The sequence below is a fragment of the Mirounga angustirostris genome, unplaced genomic scaffold, assembly GCF_029215605.1.
Source record: "Mirounga angustirostris isolate CCGP_5_RB_7025 unplaced genomic scaffold, mMirAng1.0.hap1 SCAF_12, whole genome shotgun sequence".
NCBI classification, from domain to species: Eukaryota; Metazoa; Chordata; class Mammalia; order Carnivora; family Phocidae; genus Mirounga; species Mirounga angustirostris.
This window is the reverse complement of record NW_026991720.1, coordinates 931,709-955,814: the sequence shown is the minus strand read 5'-3', so window position 1 is coordinate 955,814 and position 24,106 is coordinate 931,709. Positions and strand designations below refer to the sequence as shown.

The window sequence follows — 24,106 nt, the reverse complement described above, 5'->3', positions numbered from 1 at the left end:
CGGAGAGCCCATCAGCCTTAGAACCAGTCATGCAATTTGTAGGGGACTCCTCAGAGCAGGATCCCACGTCACAGCCCATAGCACATGCTGACCATCCACATTTTACATGCAGGGAAACTGAGGCTTAGAAAGGCCAAGCATTTTAACTCTGCTCCTAAGCTGTGATGTCATTTCTCAATAGGAAGGGGCTCAACCGATACTCTAAATATAAACATCTTCACCCAAAGCACAGGGATTTACTTAAAATGAGAAAGGCCCTCTGTCCCTCAAGCAGAACTGTTACTCACGAACACGCCGGCAGCGCCCTTCCCACGGTCTCATCTTCAGTCTAAAGATAGGCCTGGGGCAGTTGTCACCTCGTGACATTTCCTTGGGTGCACAGCCGCTCTGCGGACCCTGTACGTAAGGCCTGGGTAGGCCACGGCCGGTGCTCCTGCTCTGGGAAGACAGGAGGTCCCTCCTCTGTCCTTCTAAGGTGGCATACTGAGAAAATCCCGGACCCAGGTGGAGCAAGGTGACGGCACCCACCTGCGAACCCCAGAGCTTGCAGGCAGTGGACACATCAAGCAGGGGTGCAATCACCATCTACTGGGGCCCCCTGTAGGGCTCCGGGTCTGACTGCTGGAGGCTCTTGGCTGTGAGCGATGTTTGCTTATCCCAAGCATAATCTCTGTCACCGTTAATCTGCAATGTCCTGGCACATTCCCCAAATTACCCATAGCTCTGTCATCACTTGGGCTGCAAGCCTAAGGGGCCAACCCAGCGAGGCAAAGGCCATTCTGACCCTGTGTCCAACTTCAACTTCCTCTTTAATGTCTTCATAAGTCAGAGAGACAAGACAGGAGCCCAATAACCACAATTCTGCCCTACAAAACTGAAACTCCCACAGATTCTCTCACAAATGGAAGGAAGGGTGGGGATGTGTGGGGGTGTGAGGCATGGGAAGGGGGGATAATGGGGGCCTCACATCCCTGGGACTCACGGGACCGACCTGGGCCGGGCACCATGCCCCCCCGGCCCCGTACAAGAAGGCCCTAATGAGAAGTGTCAGGGTTGTGAATTCCCACCACTGCACCTTCAGCAACCGTCCTGAAAACAAGAACACTGTATTTTCATCAATTCCGTAAATCACACAGATGGGAAACTAAACTGCTTCTTGCATCAGGAGAACGCGGGAAGATTGATCACAGAATTAGGCTGTCCTCCCACAGTGCCCTCAGCTGAGCCGAGCCTTCTCGGGGCTGATGTGAAGGCTCAGCCGGGGCCCCTCAGGAGGAGCGTGGACGCCGGCCCCACCTGACCACGGAGTCTCCTTGTGTACGGTGGGTCCCCGAGCACCGCCCACCGACGGCCCCAGAGGGAGCAGCCTGCGCATCGATCAGCACCGCTGTGGACAGCCGTGATTAGGTTATAAAATCGTAACTGAGGTTGTTGTGTGTCTGTTGGCATAATCACATCAGCATGCTAATGCCGTTTTAATGGTCTCTAATGATGTAATAAGAAATAATGGAATTTACTTGACAGCTACATAACCATTAACAAAACATATTAAGTATAACTGGTACTTCCATAAAAACGCAGACAAGCTCTGAAGGCGCCGGCTTGCGCGGCGGCCTCTCTTCCTCTCCTGGAACAATGAGCAGCCCTGAGAACGTGCTCCTAGATGCACAGCCAAGCGCTGGCCACGCAGCAGCCCCCGCCACGGCCTCCACCGCCCACGTCCGGCTGTCCGGTGGGCGCACACGCTCAGTGCGCACCACGGTGCCGGGCCCCTTGTGCACACGCGTACAACACAGCACAGACTTGTGCAAGCTCGCACACAGTACCTCGGGACCCGGACGCGCGGGGCCAACACTGACCGGCAGGACGGGGGGCTCTGGCAGCGCGAGGACCAGCTTTACATTGGAAGCATGAGCTGCATTAAGAGCAGGGAGACTGGGGGCCCCTCCAGCGGGGCGAGGTGGCGGGAAGGACCCTCTGGAGTGCTGGGCTCGCTGGAGAGCTGCAGACCAGACGCTCACTGGCTTAAACAGCAGCGGGGGGTGTCACTTTGGGCTCCGCAGGACATCGGAAGCCCCCAGTTTTCTGACCAGGGAAGAGACTGTGGCAAAAGACATTTACAAAAGCTTTGGCATGGCCCCCAGCTCAGCCAGAAAGTGCTCCCCAGAAATCCTCTGCGCCCCAGTCCTCCTCAGATGTGACAGGGGTGCAGGTGGGAAGGGCTGAGACGTGTAAGCCGCAGACCCGAGGTAGAGACCAGGGACAGACGGAGTGCAGCTAGCTCCCACCAGACGTCCTCACTGGACATCCCTGCCCCCGGGCCCCCCGCCCACTGGACACCTCCCATCAGACGCCCCCCCCACACTGGACACCCCCCACTGGACTCCCCTCCCATCAGCAGTCCCCCCCCGGACGCCCCCCCATGAGACAACCCCCCACCAGGCACCACTCCCCACCAGACAGCCCCCCATCAGACACCACTCCCCACCAGACAGCCCCCCACCAGACACCCCCCCACCGGACACCACCCCACCAGACAGCCCCCACTGGGACACCACCCCACCGGACACCACCCCACACCGGACACCGCCCCCCCACCAGACAGCCCCCGACATGGACACCACCGCACCAGAAGCCCCTCCAGTCCTGACACCCCTCCCATCAGACTTCCCCCAACCAGACACCCCTCCCGCTGGATGCCCCCTCCAGAAGATGCCCCTCCAGTCCTGACACCCCCACCCCCAGCCCACACCAGAGGCCTCTCCTGTCTGGAAGCCTGCCTGGCCTCACCCTGGTCTCTGGGCCTCCCACCACTGCCCTGAGACTCTTAGAGGCCGATGAGCCTGGCTGAGGATGTGGAGAAAGGGAGGGGACAGGTGGGCAATGCAGAAACCGTGGGGCAGGACAGAAGATGGGCTAAACATGCTTGTTGACCTTGGACACCCGTGTCCCATTCTCTCTGGGAGACACCTTCCTTCAACAGGAAACTTCTCACTGCTGGAAAAGTCGTGGACACGTGGTCAGTGGCTGCCAGTTATGTGAAAGGCTCAGTCCTACAGCGTTCGGGGGGCTCATGTGCGGGGCCTGCCCCTGGGGGTGGGTGATGAGGCAGGCCACCATGGGGGCTTCCAGCCTGGCCCAAGGGCAGCTCCCCTCCTCGGCGGTGGGCTCTGGGTCACACCCACCTGACCCACTTCGGGCTGGAGAGCTCCACGGCTGTTCCTGAGGCTCCCAGCCCACCGTGCTCCCGCCTGTCCCGAGGACACCCCTCCTCCCAAACCCCTCTCTCAGCAGCATGGAGCCCAGGTCACGAGGGACACACACCCCGACTTCCAACAAGCAAGCAGCGGCGGGGGGCCGAGGCTCCAGGAAGCGCAAGGCCTCTGTGTGTGGGGACCTCTGCCTTCTATCTGGTGCTCACTCACCCCAGAGCGCAGAGGGAAATAATGAAAATCAATAAATACAGTCGCCAGTGGGGCCAGGCCACGTTTTACTCTGAAGCCTCTCCGTGTGATTACTTTTTTGTCTAATGTTCTCAATAACAGGTCTGAGCTGTGTTAACGTTCTCCAAAAGCTCAGGCCACCCCGGCCCCTCCCGGAGCTCCCCCTGGAGATGTGAAGTCTTCTTGTTGTTTACTGCCTTCCAATCGCTCCCGGAACATTCTTCCCTCTAATGAAGGAGGCACTCATTCATTCATTCACTCCCTCAACAGCAACATGTCCCTGGCACCAGCAGCTGAATTTCGGGGGCACACTCAGTGTCTCCTACTTGTGGACGGAGGGGCGAGGACCGCCCCGCCCTGGTTGGCGGGCGCGGTGTGGGTGCCAGGCCCGAACTCCGCAAGTCCTGCGCTGGGTGCCTGATGTGAACGTGTCAGGGACCGCTGTGACCCCCGACCTTGGGGCCCGGAGGTGAAGACTGCAGATGACTAGCCACGTGTGGGGTGCAGGCATACTGGGGAAATTTCCCTCTGCTTCTCTGAAGGGAACGGTCGGCGCCACCAGGTCAGGACTGGCTCTCTCTGCGTGCGATCTGTTTAACGGCACCCGAGACACATGCCCTGGGCAAAGGGCCTGGGTGGGCCTCCTGTGTTCACGCTGAGCTCCCGAGTCCAGCAGCCATGCCCCTTCCGCAGACGCCTGCATACACCTGGCATGCGGTTCTGCATGGGAGGGAATGTGCTTGGACAAAGGACAGTTCTCAAGGGCGTCTGAAATGACAGGCTGGAATAAAAGCTGCTCCCACGGGGCCGGTGTGTGGCTCAGCTGACCGGGTAATGACATAGTCACATGTGGGTGTCTCCCAATCTCTCAGCTCCTCCCACATTCGTGACTACCTCTCCAAGGCCAAAACCCCATCTGGCATGGGGTCGGGACAACCAACACTCATCTAGAAACCTCAGCGGCCCCAAGGCACTTGAGCCTCCTCCTGTGTCCTTGTAAGAGAAACATGCTCTCCTCATGTAAAGTCTCTGGTGGCTTGCCAGCCCACGGAAGGAACGCCACACTCCTCACAAGGGCCTTGGGGCCCACCCGAGCTGCCCTGCCTGTTCACGTGGGGCACACAGTCCCTCCTGCCTCGAGGCAGCCGGGCACCTGCTCTCCAGACCTCACAGCCTCTGGCCCTTTGCTTCCACGTGAACTAGGGCTGCCTGACCTTTACCAGCTCTGCTCTGTGCCCATTTCTGCTGGAATGTCATGTTCTCTGCTCCACCTTGGCCCGGTGTTCTGTAAACATCTGTTGAATGAAAAGCTGCGTCTTGGGGCGCCTGGGTGGCTCAGTTGGTTAAGCGTCTGCTTTGGCTCAGGTCATGATCCCGGGCTCCTGGGATTGAGCCCCAGGTTGGGCTCCCTGCTCAGCGAGGAGCCTGCTTCTCCCTCTCCCTCTGCCTGACGCTCCCCCTGCTTGTGTTCCCTCTCTCTGTGTCAAATGAATAAGTAAAATCTTTAAAAAAAAAAAAGAAAGAAAGAAAGAAAGAAAAGCTGCGTCTTGTAGACGGTCCCATTTGCTGGTGCAGAGATGATACAGGAGCCCTCATTAGTCGGAGAGACGGGCTAGACCGTCGTCAGCGGCAAGGAGCCCAAGGAAGTGAATCTGGGCTTACTGTTAAGACGAGGACTCGGCCTGGCCCCTCTCTCCCAACTTCTGGCTCCCTTCTACTCAAGATAAAGGATGATGAACTTCCAAATGAGCTAAGAGCCACAGGGAAAGAGCTTAGACAGTCCCACCGAGTGGCAAGACTTGCCAACGGTCATACTGTATTTCCAGGACTGAAGGTCCCGGGCCAGCCGTCTGCATCAACAGATAGCTCAGCTGAGCCTCTTATTTCCAGGCCTGAGTGGCTCACAACACACCACTGATCCGTCCCGAGACGGCTCTCTGGGCTGACCTCCGCGTCCGGACCTCCCCCCGGTCTCCAGCGCCACTGAATCTGCCTCCAGCCTGCCCCTGATGACGAGAGAGGCTGGTCGTGCTCGGGGGACGTGGTGCGGCAAGTACGTGGCAGGGTGTGCAGGCTGGAGGCACTCCCTAAGTGCTGACTTCTCATGGACACGCACCGTCCCTGGGCTCGGACTCATCTGCAGCGGGGTGGGGCCCAGGCACCGGAATGTTCTAGAGCCTCCCAGGCAATTCTAGGTGCAGCAGGGCTGAGCACCGCAGCCCCAGTGGGCCCTGTCCTTCCAGCAGATTATAATTCTCACAATTACAGTCCGGTTTCAGCTGCACTTAAATAACTTATCAAACCCACCTGGAATTTTCCTTCCATCTCTCTCCTGAACTGTTTCTGGTGTAATTAACAGGAACCCCAAGCACACCGTTCTTTCCCTTGCAAACCAATTATGAAACGGAACCTGATGTGAGTGGAGACTAAAAGCTTCGGACCCCGCACCCGGCACTCACGCGATGTCTGGGAAGACACTCATCGGCACCTCCAGGAGCCGTGCGATGCTCTCCATCAGCTCCTTCCCCTTCTCTGGGCTCAGGGGGCTGTTGAGGAGAGCGGGGGGCAGCGTTACAAAATGGAACTCATCAACACTTGAGAAGCTGCGCATCCCCCTGCCCCCACCTCAGCGTCTGTGCATTCCTGTCACATAGTGACCAGGCTCTCAGGGCAGCCGGGATCAGGTGCTTCTTCAGGCATGATGAATCACCTGAATTTCCCAGCAATGAGACAAACAATACAGTGCAAATGGAATTGTTAGAAGCGTAATGGGCCCGTGATGCAGCCACGGCTCAGCTCAGCCTTCAATAAAAAATATAATAGGGGGGTGGAGGGGAGGCCAGACGGGAAGGAGAGAGAAAAGATGGGAGACCGAGGGGAAGCAGATGCTGAAAATCGAGTTTCAGGATGGGCGTCAAATGTACAAAGGAAACACATTTTTAAATGGGCTTGTTTCTAAAATGAGCGATGTGCCATGAGAGGGATGTGAACGGGACACATCTGAAGGTAACCATGGAGACCAGAGGGGCACCGCGCAGCGACCCCCTGGGGGGCGGGGTGCTCCAGGACGATGCGCCCCAGGCCCGCAGGAGGCCCGGCTCCACCGGAACCGTGTGGCTCAGAGCTCCAACGACAAGTCCTGAGTCCCAACACGCAGCTGTGTGAGCCACGCCGGCCCGTGAAACCCTATTAGCAGCATTCCAGAGACTATTCCGTTATGTCGTCATATAAAAGCTGGTGCATAGCCACCGCCGTCATCCCGGCCGACCTCTCGTGCCCTTGGCCAAGGTGACAGGAGACGGGCTAGGTGCAGCAACAAACAGACCGGGCCCTGCCTTCCGGGGACCTGCATTCGAGCAGCACAGGGGCGGCAAAGACAAGTGCTGTTGTGGATTGAGCTGTCACCCAAGCGTCGCATGTTCAGTCCTAAATCCAGAACCTCAGAATGTGACCTTACGTGGAAAGAGGTCACTGCTGACCGTTACGCTGAGAGGAGGTCATCAGGGTGGTTCCGAATCCAATGTCACTGGAGTCCTCGTAGGAGGAGGACATGCACAGGGGTGAGTAGGGAAGCATCCAGGGTCCCTGCAGCTCCAAGAGCCGATGGGGTGCAGGGTGCAAGGAGGAGCCAACCAGGACCCAGGAAACCAGGACTGGGCAGGAGGGTGCAGGGGGGCCTGCAGGCTTGGGAGAGGCCACGGGGTGTCGTGGCACCAGGAGGTGACCCAGGAGCATGTGAGATGGAGAAGCCGTGGGAAGGAAATTCTCCTGGGGACACATCCTAACGGACAGAGCCCACACTGAGCATCTGAGCTGGGAGCAGCTGGGGAAAGCGGCCTTCAGAGAATGGCTAAAGCAGGAATCCGGAGGGACAGAGCCAGCAAGGAGGAGTCGAGGGCCCTTGGAGGCCTCAGGTAGAGACGGAGAAGTGGGCTGGCGTCAGGAGTTGCCGCTTGCCCCGCAACTGTCCTGGGGTGTCCCGGGCACGTGCAGCCACAGCGGGACGGACACTCCCGCCCTTAAGGGGAGGCTGGTAAGGAGCCATGGCACCAAGCCGCCCCCCACCACCTTCTCTCAGCGGGGACAGGAACTGGACTTCTTCCTAGGGACGCCGGTTTCTGCAGGAGGCTCTCTACCCACAGCCGGGCCTGCTCTCCACGCCTCACCCGTTGTTCTAGATCTCTTGCCAACCTGCAGGGTGCTGTTCTGCCCTAAAGTGAGAAAGGAGAGGCCCGACGCGGGTCTGCGATCAGGGCCTTTGCCCCTCCATCCCGCTTCCCGGGCAAGAGCGAGATGCCCAGGGCTGGGGACCCTTCCAGGAAGGACAGACAAGTCCTACAAGCCTCCTAACACAGGGGCTTTTCACATCATGCTGTAAAATTAGAACACATTTTCAGGTCATGTGTGCACGTGGTGTGGAAGTCTACCCTTTTACCTCGTCACCCGACCTGACTTAGAAACCCCCCTGGGCATCTCGCAGAGCCCACGCTCGGGCCCACGAGAAGGTGAGACACTGACGGGGGAAGGGGTCCACCTGGAACCTTTGTGTCTTCATCATCACTCCCTGCCTGTCCACCCGGAGCTGCAGGCTGGAGCTCGCTTTTCATCAGCCAGCCCAGAGCCCCAAGAAGGCCTGTGTCTAAACCAAGTGTGCAGGGACCTCGAGCCACATGGGGGAAAGGCCACGGTGCCATGTGCAGACTCAGGAACAGGAGAGCAGCAATGCCAGGAGGGTGTGTTCACTACAAGTCAGATGTGGAGAAAGAACGACAGCCGCAGAGCCCTAATCCGGGACATGGGCACCAGCGACACAGCAGGGCCTTGGAGGCCCTCGTGGCAGAGCTCTGGTGCCCCTGCCCCCGCGGCTCTCAGATGGGCCGCTCTTCCTGTAACCAGGCCCCCCAGACGCAGTGCAGGCGGGCGGACAACCAGCATCTGCAGACACGAGTGACGGGGCGTGACGAGGCCTGCAGCGAACCAGGGCCACCCTCACCTACGCAGCCCACGTACCCCAGGCCAGACCCCAGCCAGGACACAGCCTTGCTTCACAGACCCCCGCCGAGGGCACAGACCCTGCCTCCTCGGGCCCCGCCCCAGCAGCTCCCCTGGACTCCCAGCACTCGGGACCACGGAGCCTGACGCCGGCCCCCACCGCACCTGCAGCCAGCCTGGGGGCTCCCTGCTCGGTGCCTCCCTGCCGGCCTCCCAGGCCAGGCCGATGAATGCAGCCAGGTGAGACCTGGACGGGGCAGCTCGTCCGCCCCGCCGGCGCCGCCCACGCGACCCAGCTGCAGGCTCCTGTGCGGCCCAGGGCGGCGGTCAGGCTTTCGCCGTGTGGGTGTGGGCTTTGGCCACGGCACCAGCCGCCCCGCACATGGACATGAGCAGATGTGATGCATGTGTGAACGGAACAAATGTGTGAATACACAGGAAGATGTCAAAACGTCTCACGCTGAAAATCATTAAAACGTAAGTTATTAAAGGAGTCCCACCTAGCTGACAAGAGTTACCGTGTAAATCAAGGACAATGGGCATAAAAGCCCCTCAAACCCCAAACGGCTCTCCAGCCCTGGACTCTTTATTACTAACAGCCTGATTCCAGCCTCACGGCAACACCTCTCCTGGCAGGGCCGCGTGTGGAAACTGACCCGGGCCCCTCCCCAGACCCGCAAGGACGCGCCTCTGTTCACCCCTCTCTCAAGGGAGGGGCCTGGTGCGTTCTCTGTCAGTGGCTTCTCAGGGTAGTTTTCTGTGTAATTTCACAATCAAAAAGCAGTCGCTTGCCCTTGACCCAGGAGGACCTTCTGTCCTCCTTTCCCGCCCATTTCCACCACCTATTCCCCAAGAAGGGGCCTGTTGGGCGCCCAGGCTCCAGCCTTCAGTGGGCGCTGGGGAGGGCAAGGGTCCGAAAGGCAACATCGAGGGGGCCCCCACAATGCGGCCTGATGGTCGCCCGAGAGACAGCAGGGCCTGAAGTGTTGCACTTGGGGTGTTGCTCCTCGATCTACGACAGAGATGAGTGAGGTCGTGCTCAGGGTCAGTCACGTGAGCCAGGAGGGGACGCTGTCGGAGACCAGAGCTAGTCGCTCAGAGCTGTGCGGACAGATGACGAGTGGGTGAACGTGTTATCTACAAAGGCATCAAAGTGCGGAGGAAACAGTGGGACCGAGGAGGTAGTCTGCTAGTCGTCAAAAAATTCATAGGGTGAATACGAATTGTTTACAGAGCCAGTGGACTTAGAACACTAGAATTCCAGAAAGTGGAACAGAACGTGCAAATTTAACCCACCAGACAGCAGACCCCAGAGAGGAGCCAGCACGGTCCACCGGGGGATGGGCAAGCAGAACGCGCCTGAAAGAAACAGCTCAAAGGGGCCGCCCAGAGAAATCCTGTCTGTGCAGAGGGGGTCCCGGCCGCCAGAACGTGCCCCCGGGCACTGGGCAGACACCCTGGAAACACACCTGTGTGGTGGCCCCAGCGATGTGGGACTGCCCACTCTACCCCCTACCCACCCCCACCCCTGAATGTCCCGTGTGACCACAGAACATCCCTGCAAATCCTCGGGACGGAGGTGACGCAAGGCCCCGTCCCGTATCTGAGCACAGGTGTGCTCAGAGTAGCAGAGCACAGGGTCTCAGCCCAGCACCCTTCTATCTCCGAGAGTTTGAACGGATGACAGGAATACATGTACATGGCCAAGCGAGGGGCTTCATTTGAAGGGGCGGCATCAGGCACGCAGCCCGGAGTGGAATGACAGCTCAATCTAGGAAAATGGGCCCTCAGGTGACAATTACCAGGTGAGGAGTAGGGAAAACGAAGCTCCGTTCAATGCCACATGCACTGAGGTGCCCCCGCGGCCCCACCCAACGTGCTGTCCTGGTCCTTCATGGGAGAATCGGCAGGCCAGGCTGGATGGTCAGAAGCATCTTCCTTCCTGTGGTCACTCAGGATGTGCTTTGCCTGCAAACATTTCTGTGCCCCTCGGAGGACGCTGCCGGCAGGAGATGCGCGGGGGCCTCCCTGCGACTGTGGGACCACAAACACTGGTTTCCCTGATGGCCTCCCTCCAGCCCTGTGCTCTGCGAACGGACTCGGAGCCAGAGCCCTGCAAAGTGAACCCACATGGCCTGGGACAGGAGGCATCAGAAGACAGCAAGGACTCCCCAGGTGTGCACACACACCTGCATGTGCTTGAGACAGTGGAACAGGTGTCCACGTCCACACACGACGACGTGCTCACCAAGAGGAGCAGTGGCACTAAAACCAGCGAGGGTTGTGGTGATGACGTGCACTCCTGGATCAACACTACCAGGGCCCCCTGCCTGCCCCGAGACTCCCCCTCCTCCCACTGACCCTCAGCTCCGGCCGGCCCAGCCACCCCCCATCATGTGCCCCACACCCACGATGGCCCAAAGTGCTTCCTCCCCTCATCCTGGCCACCAACCAGGCCTCACCCATTCTAACCAGGGGGCCCACGTGGCTCCCTCCTTTTCCTAAAACTCCCTCTGCTTTGATGCAGAAGCCCCGAGGCCACCACCTATTACGGAAGCTCTCTTAATTATTTCACACGTTTTAATCCTCTTCCTGTCTCCAAACTGCACACTCAGTTTGGAGGGCACAAACTACATCTTATGTTTTTCTACCTCCAGAGCCTACTGTCCCATGCTGGACATAAACCAGCTTCCCAACCAAGTTTACTACCAGATTCCATGAATTCTGTGCTCAAGCCTATTTTAAACCAAAGGGTGACATTAGGCGATGGGGAACCCAGAGGCTTTATCATGAGTCCCAGCCCCACTTAGGCCTCATGAGTGTCTAATGACCCTACATTCCTTCACCCCACAATGCATACAGTTAACACTTGTATCCGCAGCATGATTATTTAAAACACCTTAAAGATAATGATGAAATCCGCCAGGATACGTGTAGGAACCCTTCTGCCTCCCAAGGAGACCCCTGATCACACCAGCTGCTGACGGGTGCTGTAGCCCCTCCCGAGGGCTGCCACGGCTCGCTGCCCGGGCTGGAGCGCAAATGGCTTACGACGATAGCGGGTCCGGTCAATAGTTAGACCAGTAAGATTGTGCTCAAAATGAGCATGCAGTTATTTCTATTTTATTTTTAAAATACATGGCCATCATCTGTCATTTCATGGTCTGAACTTCCTCAGAAAGCAGTTGGAGTTAATCTCAAAAATCAATGGACGGATATGGCACATGCAATTTCATCTGTGTGTCGGTGACACCCTGATCACCGGGACACCCGATACTGCCATGGAGGGAGAGACGCAAGCCGTGCCGGCGGCTCGGCCCTCACCGCCTGCCTCGACATCTAGCGGCCGAGAGGGTTCGCAGAAGCTAGAGCTATCTGCTCTGATGCTTTTCCTCTCTGAATCACAGCCACATGTTAACACGACTGCGGAGTCGTTGTAAAGTCAGATGCCCCTAGGGACTTACTAAAGCAGCAAAACAGGAGAAAATCTGAAGCATTCACACCACTCACTTGATGGGAAGGCCACAGGAGAAGCAACAGTACCCCCGTTTCCCCGATGGCCTCCATGCCATGCACAGTGTGTGGACTTCCACAGTGCCCTGAAATCACCATGGGAATGAGAGGACAGATGAAAAATTAGAAAAACTGTTATATCAGACGGTGAAGGAGTTGTGGAGAGCCCCCCTAACAAAAGAGTAGTGGCAATAACTTCAGGTGAGAAATGTCAGGGGCCGTGGAAGACCTTGAAGGTTCTCCTTATGCTCGCCACCGTGCTGAGACCCGCACAACACTCTCACGTAACACAACAGACCCGTGAGGAAGGTACTGTCGTGAACCTCATTTTAAAGGACTGGAAACTGAGATTAGAGAAAATAATTCAAGCTCCAGGACATGCCACCAGTAAGCCCCAAAACCTAAACGTGACTCGTCAGTGAGGGTGTGATGCGGGCTTCCAAACTACGGGGCAAGCCCAGGTAACTTACAGCTGCATCCTTCCCTGTGTTTTACCTTAACTAAGCTGCAGAGTGTCTGCACGCATCATTCCTCCAGGTCCTGTTTTGGCAACAGTGTTACTGTCTCTTCCTTACGGACCCAGACAGTCCTGCCAACCAGACACCCACGTCTAGGACTCTATGTTCAAGAGCTGACCGTTTGTGCTTCTGCTTCTTTACTTCCTGATTTCGGATACTTTACTATTCATTCGAAAATTTACCAAAGGTAGGGAATTAAATGATTGATGGATTGCAAAATGATATCAGTCAACTCTGATACAAACTTTTTTGATGAGGTATTTTAAACCAATGGATAAAATGAGGTTTTCATGGGATTCCCCAATTATTCTAGCTATCCCTATATACTGTTTTTAACAAATAACAATATTTATTCTATTTAAATAATCTTATAAGCTAGTTATTCTTTTGTTAACCCATAGGAATTCTCCCCAATGTAGAGAAAAGACATTTCTCATGGGGGAAATGAGAGAGGAGCTGCCATGATTCAAAATCTCAACCTTGATTCAGTATCACCTTTCTTTCCTGCAGAGAAATAAAACCCAATGTCTTCTGGAGAATGAGTGAGTGAGCTCATGGTAATTTGTGCAACCAAACTGATTCTTCTAACTGCTGAGCCCACAGGCTTCTAGAATACATGCAAATTCATCTGGAGGTGCCAGAACCTTGAATTACTCTTTCTAGTAAAGTTGTTGACAGACACCAACTCTTCACAGGTAAAAAAAAATCAACTGGTGAAAAACTGTTGTATTCCAACAACTTCAAGATGAGACTACACTTCTCACCACAAGTATATTTATTTCCCTACATTTTTGGAAAAAATATTTGCCAACAGCTTAATACAAATCTAAGTACACAATGTCTTAGAGTTAGTTTTATGGAAAGTATTGACATGAGAAAGATAAAATGAGGAAGGCAGTACAAAAATGTAGAGCTTTAGTACAAATTCAAAGTTGTTATAAGCTTGAAACAGGCTGTTCTAAACATATGGTATTTCATGTAAGCCTAATAGTAACCACAAAGCAAAAGCCTATAATATGTACACAAAAGAGAAAGAGAAAGAAATGTAGGCACACCACTATAGAAAATCATCAAATCACAGAGGAGGAAAGAAAGGGAAAGGAACAAAGGAATTGCCAAACAGCCAGAAAATAATTTACTAAATGGCAAAATGAAGCCCATACTTATCAGTAATTACTTTAAATGTAAATGGACTAAAATCTCTGATCAAAGACACAGGTGGCTGAATGGATAGGGAAAAAAACAAACAATGCCCAACTCCATGCAGCCTACAAGAGACTCACTTCAGCACTGAGGACACCAACAGACTTAAAGTGAAGGGATGAAGAAAGATAATCCATGAAAAGGGAAACCAGAGGTAGATAAAATTATGTTAGACAAAACAGACTTTAAGGCAAAGATTGTTAACAAGAGACACAAAAGATGATTATATAATAATAAAGAGGTCAGTTCATCAAGAGGATATAACATTTGTAAATATTTATGCATCCAACATAGGAGCCCCTAAACACATAAACAAATACCAACATATCTGAAGGGAGAAATAGACAGCAATATAATAACAGCAGAGACCAGATACATGAAGGACTTTCCACCCCATAGCAGCAGAATACACATTTTTCTCAAGCGCACATGGAACATTCTCCAGGATGGATCACATGATAGGACAGATCACATGACAAATCTTAATAAATTTAGGAAGACTGAGATCATATCACGCATCTTTTCCGACCACAATGGTATGAGACTAGAAATCAATTATAAGAAGAAAACTTGAACATTCACAAATATATGGAGATTAAATGATATACAATGGGTCAAAGAAGAAATAAAACCAATGAACAACCAATGGGTCAAAGAAGAAATAAAAAATACCTGAGATAAGTGAAACTGGAAATGTAACACACCAAAATGTATGGGACGTAGAACAGAGTTCTGAGAGGCATTCTTATGGTGATGAATGCTTGCATTAAGAAAAAAGAAAGATCTCAAATAAACAGCCTGACTTTACAACTCAAGAAACTAGAAAAAGAGGCATAAATGAAGGCCAAAGCTAGCAGAAGGAAGGAAATAATAAAGATCAGAAAAGACGAAATAGAGACTGAAAAGACAATAGAAAAGATAAATGAAACTAAGAGCTGGTTTTCTTTGAAAAGATAAATAAAACAGATAAACCTTTGGCTAGACTTACCAAGAAAAAAAAACTTAATAAAATCAGACATGAAAGAGAAGACATTATGACTACTGCCACAGAAATACAACAGGTCCTAAGGTCCTAAGAAACAACTAAAAACAATTATTTGCCAACAAAACGACTACCAAGAAGAAAGGGTAAATTCCTGGAAACATCCAACTGATGGAGCTTGAACCATGATGAAAGAGAAAATCTGAAGATGCCAATAAGTAAGGAGACTAAACCAGTAAACAAACACCTCCCAACAAAGAAAAGCCCAGGACCAGATGAGTTCTACCAAACACCCTAAGAAGAATCAGTACCAATCCTTCTCAAACTCTTCCATAAACAGAAGAGGGGGGAACACTTCCAAACTCATCTTATGAGGCCAGCATTATCTTGATACCAGTCAGAAAAGGATGCCACAAGAAAAGAAAGCTACAGGACAATATCCCTGATGAAACACGGGTGCAAAATCCATAAATAAAATATTAACAAAACAAATTCAACAATACATTAAGAGGATCACACACCATGATCAAGTAGGATTTATTCCAAGGATGCAAGGATGGTTCAACATCTGCAAATCGAACAGTGTGACACACCACATTAACAAGATGAAGGATAACAAGTCATGGTCATCTCAGTAGAGGCAGGAAAAGCACATGACAAAATTCAACATCCATTCATGATAAAAACTCAACAGAGTGGGCATGGTAGGAATGGTAGTGCAGCCCGCTGGAACCTTGCCAAAAGCCCAATGGGTAGAATAGTCTGGGAACTGTAGTGAGCTGTCCAGGCCAGCTCCTAGCACAGACAACATTTTGCAGCTCAGCCTCACAGTGCAGAGACAGAAAGGAGAGCTGAGGGAATGGCCCCGTGGCCAGCACACCTGCTGACCAGTGTCCCTCCATCCACTGTACCCACCTTTCATCATCTCTTCTCCACTCAGCAGCAGAGGGATCTGGGAGAGTGGGACCCTGACCACACCACTTGCCCGCTTGTCCTCTAGTGGTGTCCCATGTCTGCTGGGGGCAAGGACCCAAATCCTTGCTGGGGCCCTGAGGCCTGGCCAGCCTTTCTCATGCTTACTGCCCCCACCTTCCCCCGGCCTTATTTCAGCTCCTCAAATGTCTATGCTACTCCTGATGCAGGCCCTTTGCAAATGCTGTTCTCTTTGGAACATAATTTCCTTCCCACCCACCTGCCCACTCTAGAGCTTGAAGTAACAGCCGTACAATTTATCTGAAGCTTGAACAGCCCTTCTGCACAGTTAGAATATAGGAGGGTGTGCTGGAATTCAGTAACCCGTGGCCAGCTCTTCTAGTAAGACACTCCTATTTTTTTAAGTCATTGTCTCAATGAAGTCAATATTCCACAAACGAGCTACATTAGGACACTATTTTTCCCCATTCTTCTTTTTCCTTCTGCCTTCATTTGTCATCTGCAGTTTACTTCTATTTTGACAGCTTAGCAAGTCTCTTCTTTTCAAATTTTTCTCCCTTGTTCTTACTCCCTCCCATGTAGGAGTGATATTTAAACTGCTTAACTCAGACAGATTTAATTGGAGGTCAACTTATAAAGCAGATGACACTTTTCAAAAATCAATTGCCGTGTTTAGGCTCTGAAGGTCCCTGGAGAGTTCCACTATGGACTTTTTTCCTGAAGAGAAAAAGCAAAGCTTCCCCAACAATTATGGAAGTCCAATACCAAACCAGGCTGTGCAGCCACGATGACAGAGATGTACAGACGTAACCGCCAGAGAAGGTGAGGATGCGGACACATGGGCAGTGAGACAGAGAGGACACAGCTGAAACCAACAATATAGCATGAAGATAAGTGTAGATCAGGTGCAGACAGGTGTAGACATGGAGATATACAAATGCATGTGGGTACAGATATAGATATGTGTGATCAGATGAGGTACATTTGTGGATGCGGGTGAAAGTCTAGATGCAGAAGCAATACGGATATTGATACAGATCAGTGACATAGATGCAGGTATAGATAGAGATACATAAATACTGATACAGATGGACACAGAGAGATACAGATCCAGGTAGACGATGCAGATGCACTGCAGGTGCACATGCAGACATATCAGTGTAGGTGTAGACGTACAGAGACTGACGGAGATGCAGTCGGGTACAGACACGGGTAGGTGATGTGGATGTGGTGTAGATGCAGGTGTACATATGGAGATGTAGGTGTAGACACAGATGTAGAGACAGGTACTGATGGTGACCTTGCTGCCATCAGATGTCACTGCGGCCCAAAGAGTCCCAGCATCGTCAGAACCTTCTGAGACCCTCTTGCATTTCAAGCACCTAGGCTGAGCTGCAGAACTAACCTGTAGGAGTCAGACTCTAAGGACAAGCATGGAGCAGACAGAGTGTTCAATGTCCAAGTTCCAGGTTTGGTCAGAGTGGGCTGGGCTGTTCCAATATTTCCTTTTTCTCCCTGTTCCCTGCCCCAACCACCAATTTCACACTTTGCCACAACAGAGAGCATCAGATGTGAGAAAGGGGGCTCACCACAGTCCAAGACCATGAAAGAGCCCCTTCCTGGCCTGGCATCATCTCTTCTGGATGTCTTCCCACAGGCTAGACATGGCCAAGCCAACTCAGAAGCCATTTGGTCAAAGATGCCCTGGAAGTGTTTCTAACGCCCACCATATTTGCACTTCCATGGTATTTTCTCACGCTGTCTACTGCCATAGTTAGAGGTCAGACAAGTTTGAAATTTCCTCCAGTTCTAGAATTCAGCCAATAACAGACATCAAAATCCAACACATCACTCTAACCTCAACAAAGGAGATGAAAGTGGGCCCACAGAGTCAGAGGCATCAAAGACAGACAGCCAGTGCAAGGTGTGAACCTTATTTGGATCCTGAGCCAAAATGCCAACGAACAAAATTCTGATGTGGATGTGACAACAGAGCTGAACGCAGGCTCAACACCCGATGCTACTAAGGCTTGATGGTATGTTACAAAGAAGGATCCTTCTCTTTTAGAGCTATTTCACAAAATGTTTCCAGGAAAGTGGGGCTTGTTTGAAAGCAGCATGAGAGGTGGGAGTAAATGGGGGTGTGGATGGGGCAAGGTTGGGCGTGGGCCATTATCTCTGTGCATGTTCAAAATCTTGCATTAGAAAGAGTGAGAACAAATCCATCCATTGCCTCTTGAAAAATAGGAAACTGAAAAGCCAGGGAAGCCTGTTGGACGAGGTACCTGGGACAAGCCAGGCTTGTGAGCCCAAGGCCTTGGGAACATGGTGGGCAGGTCCCAGGACAGGGGCCTGGGCGCCTGCGGTGTGACTGTCAGAGGTCTTTGTACCAGTGCTTCCTTCAGGGCAGGTCTGGGAGGGATGGTGCCCCCAATACCCATGCTGGGAGCAGTTTCTAAATCGATCCTCTACTTAGAAGCCAAAGCCTTGTTGCCAGTACTTGTGAAAACTCCACTGTGTGACTTTGGACTTGTGTTACAACCTGATCCTCAAACTGCCTTGGGAAGAACCTTCACATCAACTCTATCCATTTTCTTAGAATTTACCGAAAGCCGCTTCATGGTGATCCTTTGACTAGCTGATGAGCAGATGTCCGGATGGTTCCAGAAGCCTGCCTCCCTTGCTCCCATTCCTCCACATCATCTGGCAGCACTGGGAGGGCCAAGACCCCCAGAGCAGCCCCTCCTGCGAGGAGTGTGACATCTGCGTGCGGGAGGGGGTGTGCAACGCTGCAACCTCATGGTCTCCCGGGGGCCAGAGGGAAGGCTTCCAGGAGAAGGGCAGGGCTTTCGAGGGGCCCTCACTCAGCCTGGGGCCTCAGGGGGCCCCCGGGGACAGGACAAGGACAAGTTCAGGAGCAGTGTGTGCCGGGGGACAGCACTCCAGAGTGGGATGAACTCTTCCAGGGCCCCGTGACAGCCCTGCATATTCGGGAGCGGGACGGAGGGGGGCGTGGCAGAGCACCATGGTGCAGAAGCAGGGAGAGGATGAGTCTGCAGAGCCCGCAGGGCTTGGGGCCCTGTCAGCGGCTTGGGCCTCTACCTCAAGGGCAGTGGAAGCACCGCAAAGTCTGCAGAGGAGAGGGGCACAGTCAGGTTTAGGTGATGGAGGATTCTGCTGGGGGTCAACGTGCATGACAGACTGGGGAAAGGTGGGGGGATGCAGGACCAAAAATAAGAAAGGTCCCTGCAGCTACCAGCGCAAGGGCAGCCGGCCACCGAGAGCAGGACGGGGACGGGGATGAGGAGCGGCCAGGTCGGGAGATCCTCACAGCTTGGGAGGAGGCAGGAAAGGTGGTGCTGGTGCTGGGGCCGCCCCAGGCATGAGCCCTGGAGGAGGAAGCGTGGCACTGGGAGATGCTGACTGTGCCACCATGCAGAGCTGCAGGCTTCTTTCCCACGCCCAAGAGGAGGGGCGGCATGGAGGTGCTCCCCGAAGCACGGGAAGGGCAGCATCCTCGAGGACGAGAAGGCTGGGAAGGTTTTGGACGAGTGGAGCGGCCTCAGACCGCTACTGCGGCCGGTGGACGGGGAAGGCTACTGGCTTCAGGAAGCGCCAGGCAGAGGGGGGGAGAGGGAGGGCGGATGGCCAGGAGTTGCTGAGTTTGGCAGATGGAATTTTGTGGCTGACAGGAGGAGGCAATTGGCAGAGAGTCAGGGCGAGAAGTTTATAGGAAAAACCTAGTTCAAGTTTTGGTACAGGTTCTGAGATTCTTTAACTCGCGGGCTTGGGGACCCACTCAGTTAAAGCTGTTTGCATTCTCTGGATAAAGTCTCACTCTGCAGCTTTATATGCTCGCCTCATCTGAACTCCAGAAGAGCCCGTAAGTTAAACTGAGAGTGTCTGACTCCGTAAGGGAGAACTGCACTGGGCTTGTCTTGAACCTCCTTCCTTCTCTGGGGACCTCTGCCGGGCCCCCACATCGCAGGGGCCCAGTAAGTACATGCTGATGCCCCAGGCAGGGGCGCCTACAGACAGGCCAGAGCTGGGCCACGACCTGGGGCTCAGAGACCACTGCTCACCATTCTTGTCGCAGACATCCCCCACAACTACCAACTCTGCAGTCAGGGATTTTAGATTTGGAAATGTGTGGTTTTTCTTTTTTCTTTTTTTTTTTTTTTAAAGATTTTTTTTTTCATTTATTTATTTGAGAGAGAGAGAATGAGAGAGAGCAAGCACATGAGGGGGGGAGGGTCAGAGGGAGAAGCAGACTCCCTGCCGAGCAGGGAGCCCGATGCGGGACTCGATCCCGGGACTCCAGGATCATGACCTGAGCCGAAGGCAGTCGCTTAACCAACTGAGCCACCCAGGCGCCCTGGAAATGTGTGGTTTTTCTTCTTGTTGTTGACCATACAAGCCAATGTGACTATTTTTACTCGTTGGCTATACGCCCCCATACCTAAAATCTCAGATGACAATGAATCCGTCACCCTGCACATGATCTCTTGACACGAACGAAGGAGATGAGTGGTGACACAGCAGTGAACTTGTCACATTCAAGAAAGACCCCTAGAAGCCGTACTTTCTGAACAAAAAGTTCAAACACAGCATCTGAGACGTGGTCTGAGATAGAACAGAATAAACAAAACCTGCAGACACCGCAACTACAGAATCTGTCCACAAGCCTGTGAAGATTTCTTTTCTCCACCAAGGAAGGGAAAACAGGCCATGGCACTGGTCCACCCCGCTCCCTGCGTCCTCATCTGCCTTCCCTGCAACCACCGTGGGCCCCACGGCCCTGGTGCAGCTCTGAGGGGCTCTGCGGGCAGCCAGGGGTCTCTGCACAGGCGGGGGGAAGACGACTGGACTGCCCCCCGTGGCTCAGCTATGACCCTTCCCCTCCCACCACACTGACCTCAGGGGGGACAGCATGTCACCCCTGAGCATATGGGTTTTCACATCTTCAAGTTCGTGATGGGAAAAGCAATCTCCTCCCATGACAGCTCTAAAAGGAACCTGACTCTCAATTTAGAGAAATGATTTAGAAAGACGTGTCTGACAGGAAGGGGAGTGGGTCGCCTGCCCATGCATAAGGTCTCCTCTGGCTCATGCCCGAACCTCTGGGAGCTGGCATACACTCAGAGGACTGACCGCTGAGCCTTCTTCCAGACCTGGATTCCCAAGACCCTCATGGCTCGCCGGTGAAGAGACGGTAGAACCATGCCTGCCGTCCGGGTGGTGTCTCCTTAACAGGCATCAAGCTGAGTCCCCATCAGGGCCGAGCCTCTGGGAATGGCGGCCACACCAAGCTGCCCGTGAACGCAGGAGATGTGTCAGTTAGTAGAAAATCGTCTGTGATCTTGCTGGTGGGCGTGTCCCAGGCAAGAGTTTTATGGGAAGAAAACACTGGAGAAAACTTAGGACCAACCTGCCCGTTTGAGAACACTGATGGGCATCAGAGGCCCACTTCCAGCACTTTCCTCCACCACCCTGGCCCGAGGTCTCCGTGCTCCAGCCCTGCAACCTTCTCCCTCCACTCATGTTCCGTTATTCCATGGCTCTCTGTTCACGGCTCCCGGCTAACGTCATCTAGCACGACGGACCTGCTCTGCCCCAGGGCTGCTCTCCGCAAATCAACCGCTCTTCCCAGCAGCCCTCAGGGTGCCGCTGCAGAGGCGAGGCAGCCGCCCAGGCGCCGCTGGTGTGAAGCCCCCCACCCCCGACAGCCGGCCCTGCGGCCCATCTTCACCCCTCCAGGCTGAGGAGCAAATGGGGACCGAAGCTTTGCCAGAGCAGCAGACCTTCCGGGTGCTTCTGTGCAGGACGGCGGGGCTCTTGATGGTCCACGCACAAGCTGGATGAGGACAGTGGTGTCACTGTCTCCAGCCCACAGCTCAGCCTCCACAGGAGCCCGCCTCTCCAAAGCCAGTCTGGTCACTCAGATGTCCTTCCACAGGACTACACCCCAAACACGAGGGTGTCTGTAAGAGAGGCGCACCCGGAGAGCCACGTGCTCTTACGCGTTTCTTGATCAGACGTACAATGCGGGTTCTCCTTTGCTGAGACAAACGTCTCCCTTGGCTGCAAATTCACCTTCCGCGTGCTAGCTCTTCTGAACTCGAAACACCTCTAAAATCACTCTTGGAGGACAGGGATGGCCGTCCTGACCTTCAGCCAGTCTTGGAGGGTCCATCCAGGGTGTGAAGAGGGGGAGAAGGTAAACAGCAGAGGATGAGGCGGCGCTCTGTCCGTCAGAAAGCATAAGAGACAGAAGAGTGCAAAGCTAAGCCCCACGGGGAGGACGTGTGTCAGTGAGGAGATCACCCGGGACATGGGTCCCACTCCTTCTCCTTCTTAGGGGACAAACAGATACAGACGTCCTTTTTAGGACTGGCATCAGACTCTTGTCAATTAATAGCTGATCTATTAAGGCTTAAGCTGAGATCTGGTGAAGTCTTGCCCTAGAGAATCCCAAATTATCAATTAATCTGATAACAGAGGCAGAAATCTCAATCTCTCTCTATAGAGGGAGGGAGCATAATCTCGTAGTGACAAAGAGTAAGAATTATTGACACAAAGCCAGGTTATCCGCATCATATACCTTTCATCCAATTGAGGCAGCAAAAGAAAAAGGGAAATGAGCCACGATAACGATTTTTTTCTCTGACCCACGCTTGTAGCAAACATTCAAGTCCCAAAGGTCTGGCCCAGGGGAGCTCTACAGGAAAGTAAACTCTGAAGGCAAAGAAAAACCCGCCCCTAACAGGGGCCTCGTTTTCTCGGAACAGGGTAAGAGAAAATGCTAACGCAACAGGCCTTTCACACAACGTGGTCACTTTCCTCGGAGAGTCACCCTGAGGCAGAGGACGGTCACGCGGACTGCCCTGCTCTGAATGCACCATGCTCTGTTGTTCCCGGGGACACAAGGGTGCCACTTGGAAGAGACTTTCAAATGATGAGAACCCCTTTCCTGGGCCTGTTGTGGTGCATCCACCCTGCCTCGTGCTGCCGCTGAGACCCAGGACCCCAGAAGGAAGAGTGGCAGCGGTGTCTCCTTGTGAGCAACCTCACCGCATGCTGGGCACGAGCCCCTGCATCTCGGGCCCGCGTACCCCTGACGCCCTGGCGGCCGGAAACAAGGCTCCCAAAGCAACTGTGCACGGCACACACACGTGCACATGCACACAAGATACAGATGAATACAGACAACACACATGTGCACACGCACAACACACAGATGAATGCACACAACACACATGCACACATAGATATACAGATGAATACAGACAACACACACACGCACACACAACACATACACACCATACACAGAGACATCAACACACATATGCACACACAACGCAGCAATGTTTCCCAAGGGAGGGAAAAATCCACAAAAGGGCTTTGGACACGTGAGAATAAGGAATGGGTGTCAGAACTGTTTGCTGCACAAGGGAACTGAGGAGGTGTCTCGGCTTTGCTTCAACGGTGCGAGCTGTGTCCTCAGCAGGGTATACTGTTCAAGTCCCACGCACGCTTCTCTGTAAGGCGTGATTCTAAAGACACACACCCACTGGGAGTTCCCGCTCCAAAAAAAGGAGCCTGACAACAGACATGAATACATGGAGCCCACCATCCAGGCAAAGAGGTCAGAAATGGGAGGACACGTCTCAACAAAAAGTACTTGAGAAAACGGAGTCGGTATTTTGGTGCGGGCTTGAAGTGTCAGCTGCTGAGGACTTCTCTAAAAACACACATAAAAACACCATCGACAGCTCAAGAGTCTTACGGCTAAAGCTGGCTTTGATAGTGGTCTGAGCTCAAAATTAAGTATTTTCCGCCCCATTGCGGGATACAGCTCCAGCTGCCTGATGCAGTTTGCTATCTGCTGATGGATTCCGCCGGGAGGTGCGCGCGCAGAAAGACGGCGTGCGGACCCAGCATGAGGAATGGAGCGGCCCTTTCCACCCCGTGCGTAATGCCTGGGATGTGGGCAGCTTCCGGCTACTGAGGAAGACCCGCCTGGACAATGAACACTATAACGCAACGGCGGAACCCCACACATCTGCACACTCACGCACGCACATGCACGTGCACAGCCAGATACGCTTTCTCTTTTGAAACACGGCTTCCATTCCTTCAGGAAAACGCGGCATTTTTACAGAGCATAGTGTCAAAAGCCAGTCGTTAGGGTGATGACCTGAAAGTGGGGCTGACCACGTGCCCCCTGCTGGGTACACGCTGTGGGAACGAGGCCCCTCGATATGTGCAGATCCGAAAGAAGAGAAGAAGGAGCATCCTATTCCTATGCGCACGTCTCCCCCTCTGAAGGAGGACTCGTGTCCCGGTACCTGGACTGCTTTGCTGTGAGGCAGACAAAACCGCTGGAGCCCCAGGAGGCAGGGAGGCAGCACAGACGCAGACCCCAGTCCCCCACGCCCCAGGGGCCGCTGTGTCCACGCACCCCGCAGTCTGGGCCGCAGGTGCAGCCAGGAGGGGTTTGTTCTGTGGAGAATCACCCTCGA

The 24,106-nt window shown here is 53.6% G+C and overlaps 1 protein-coding gene across 1 annotated transcript in view; it reads right to left on the bottom strand.

Annotated features, from left to right (window-relative positions):
• PTPRN2 (protein tyrosine phosphatase receptor type N2) overlaps positions 1 to 24,106 on the bottom strand; it is a 577,019-nt gene that overhangs the window by 431,303 nt on the left and 121,610 nt on the right. The window contains exon 12 of the mRNA XM_064575623.1: positions 5,903 to 5,989. Within this exon, the coding sequence (XP_064431693.1) occupies positions 5,903 to 5,989 (87 nt within the window). The remainder of the gene's footprint in view (positions 1 to 5,902; positions 5,990 to 24,106) is intronic.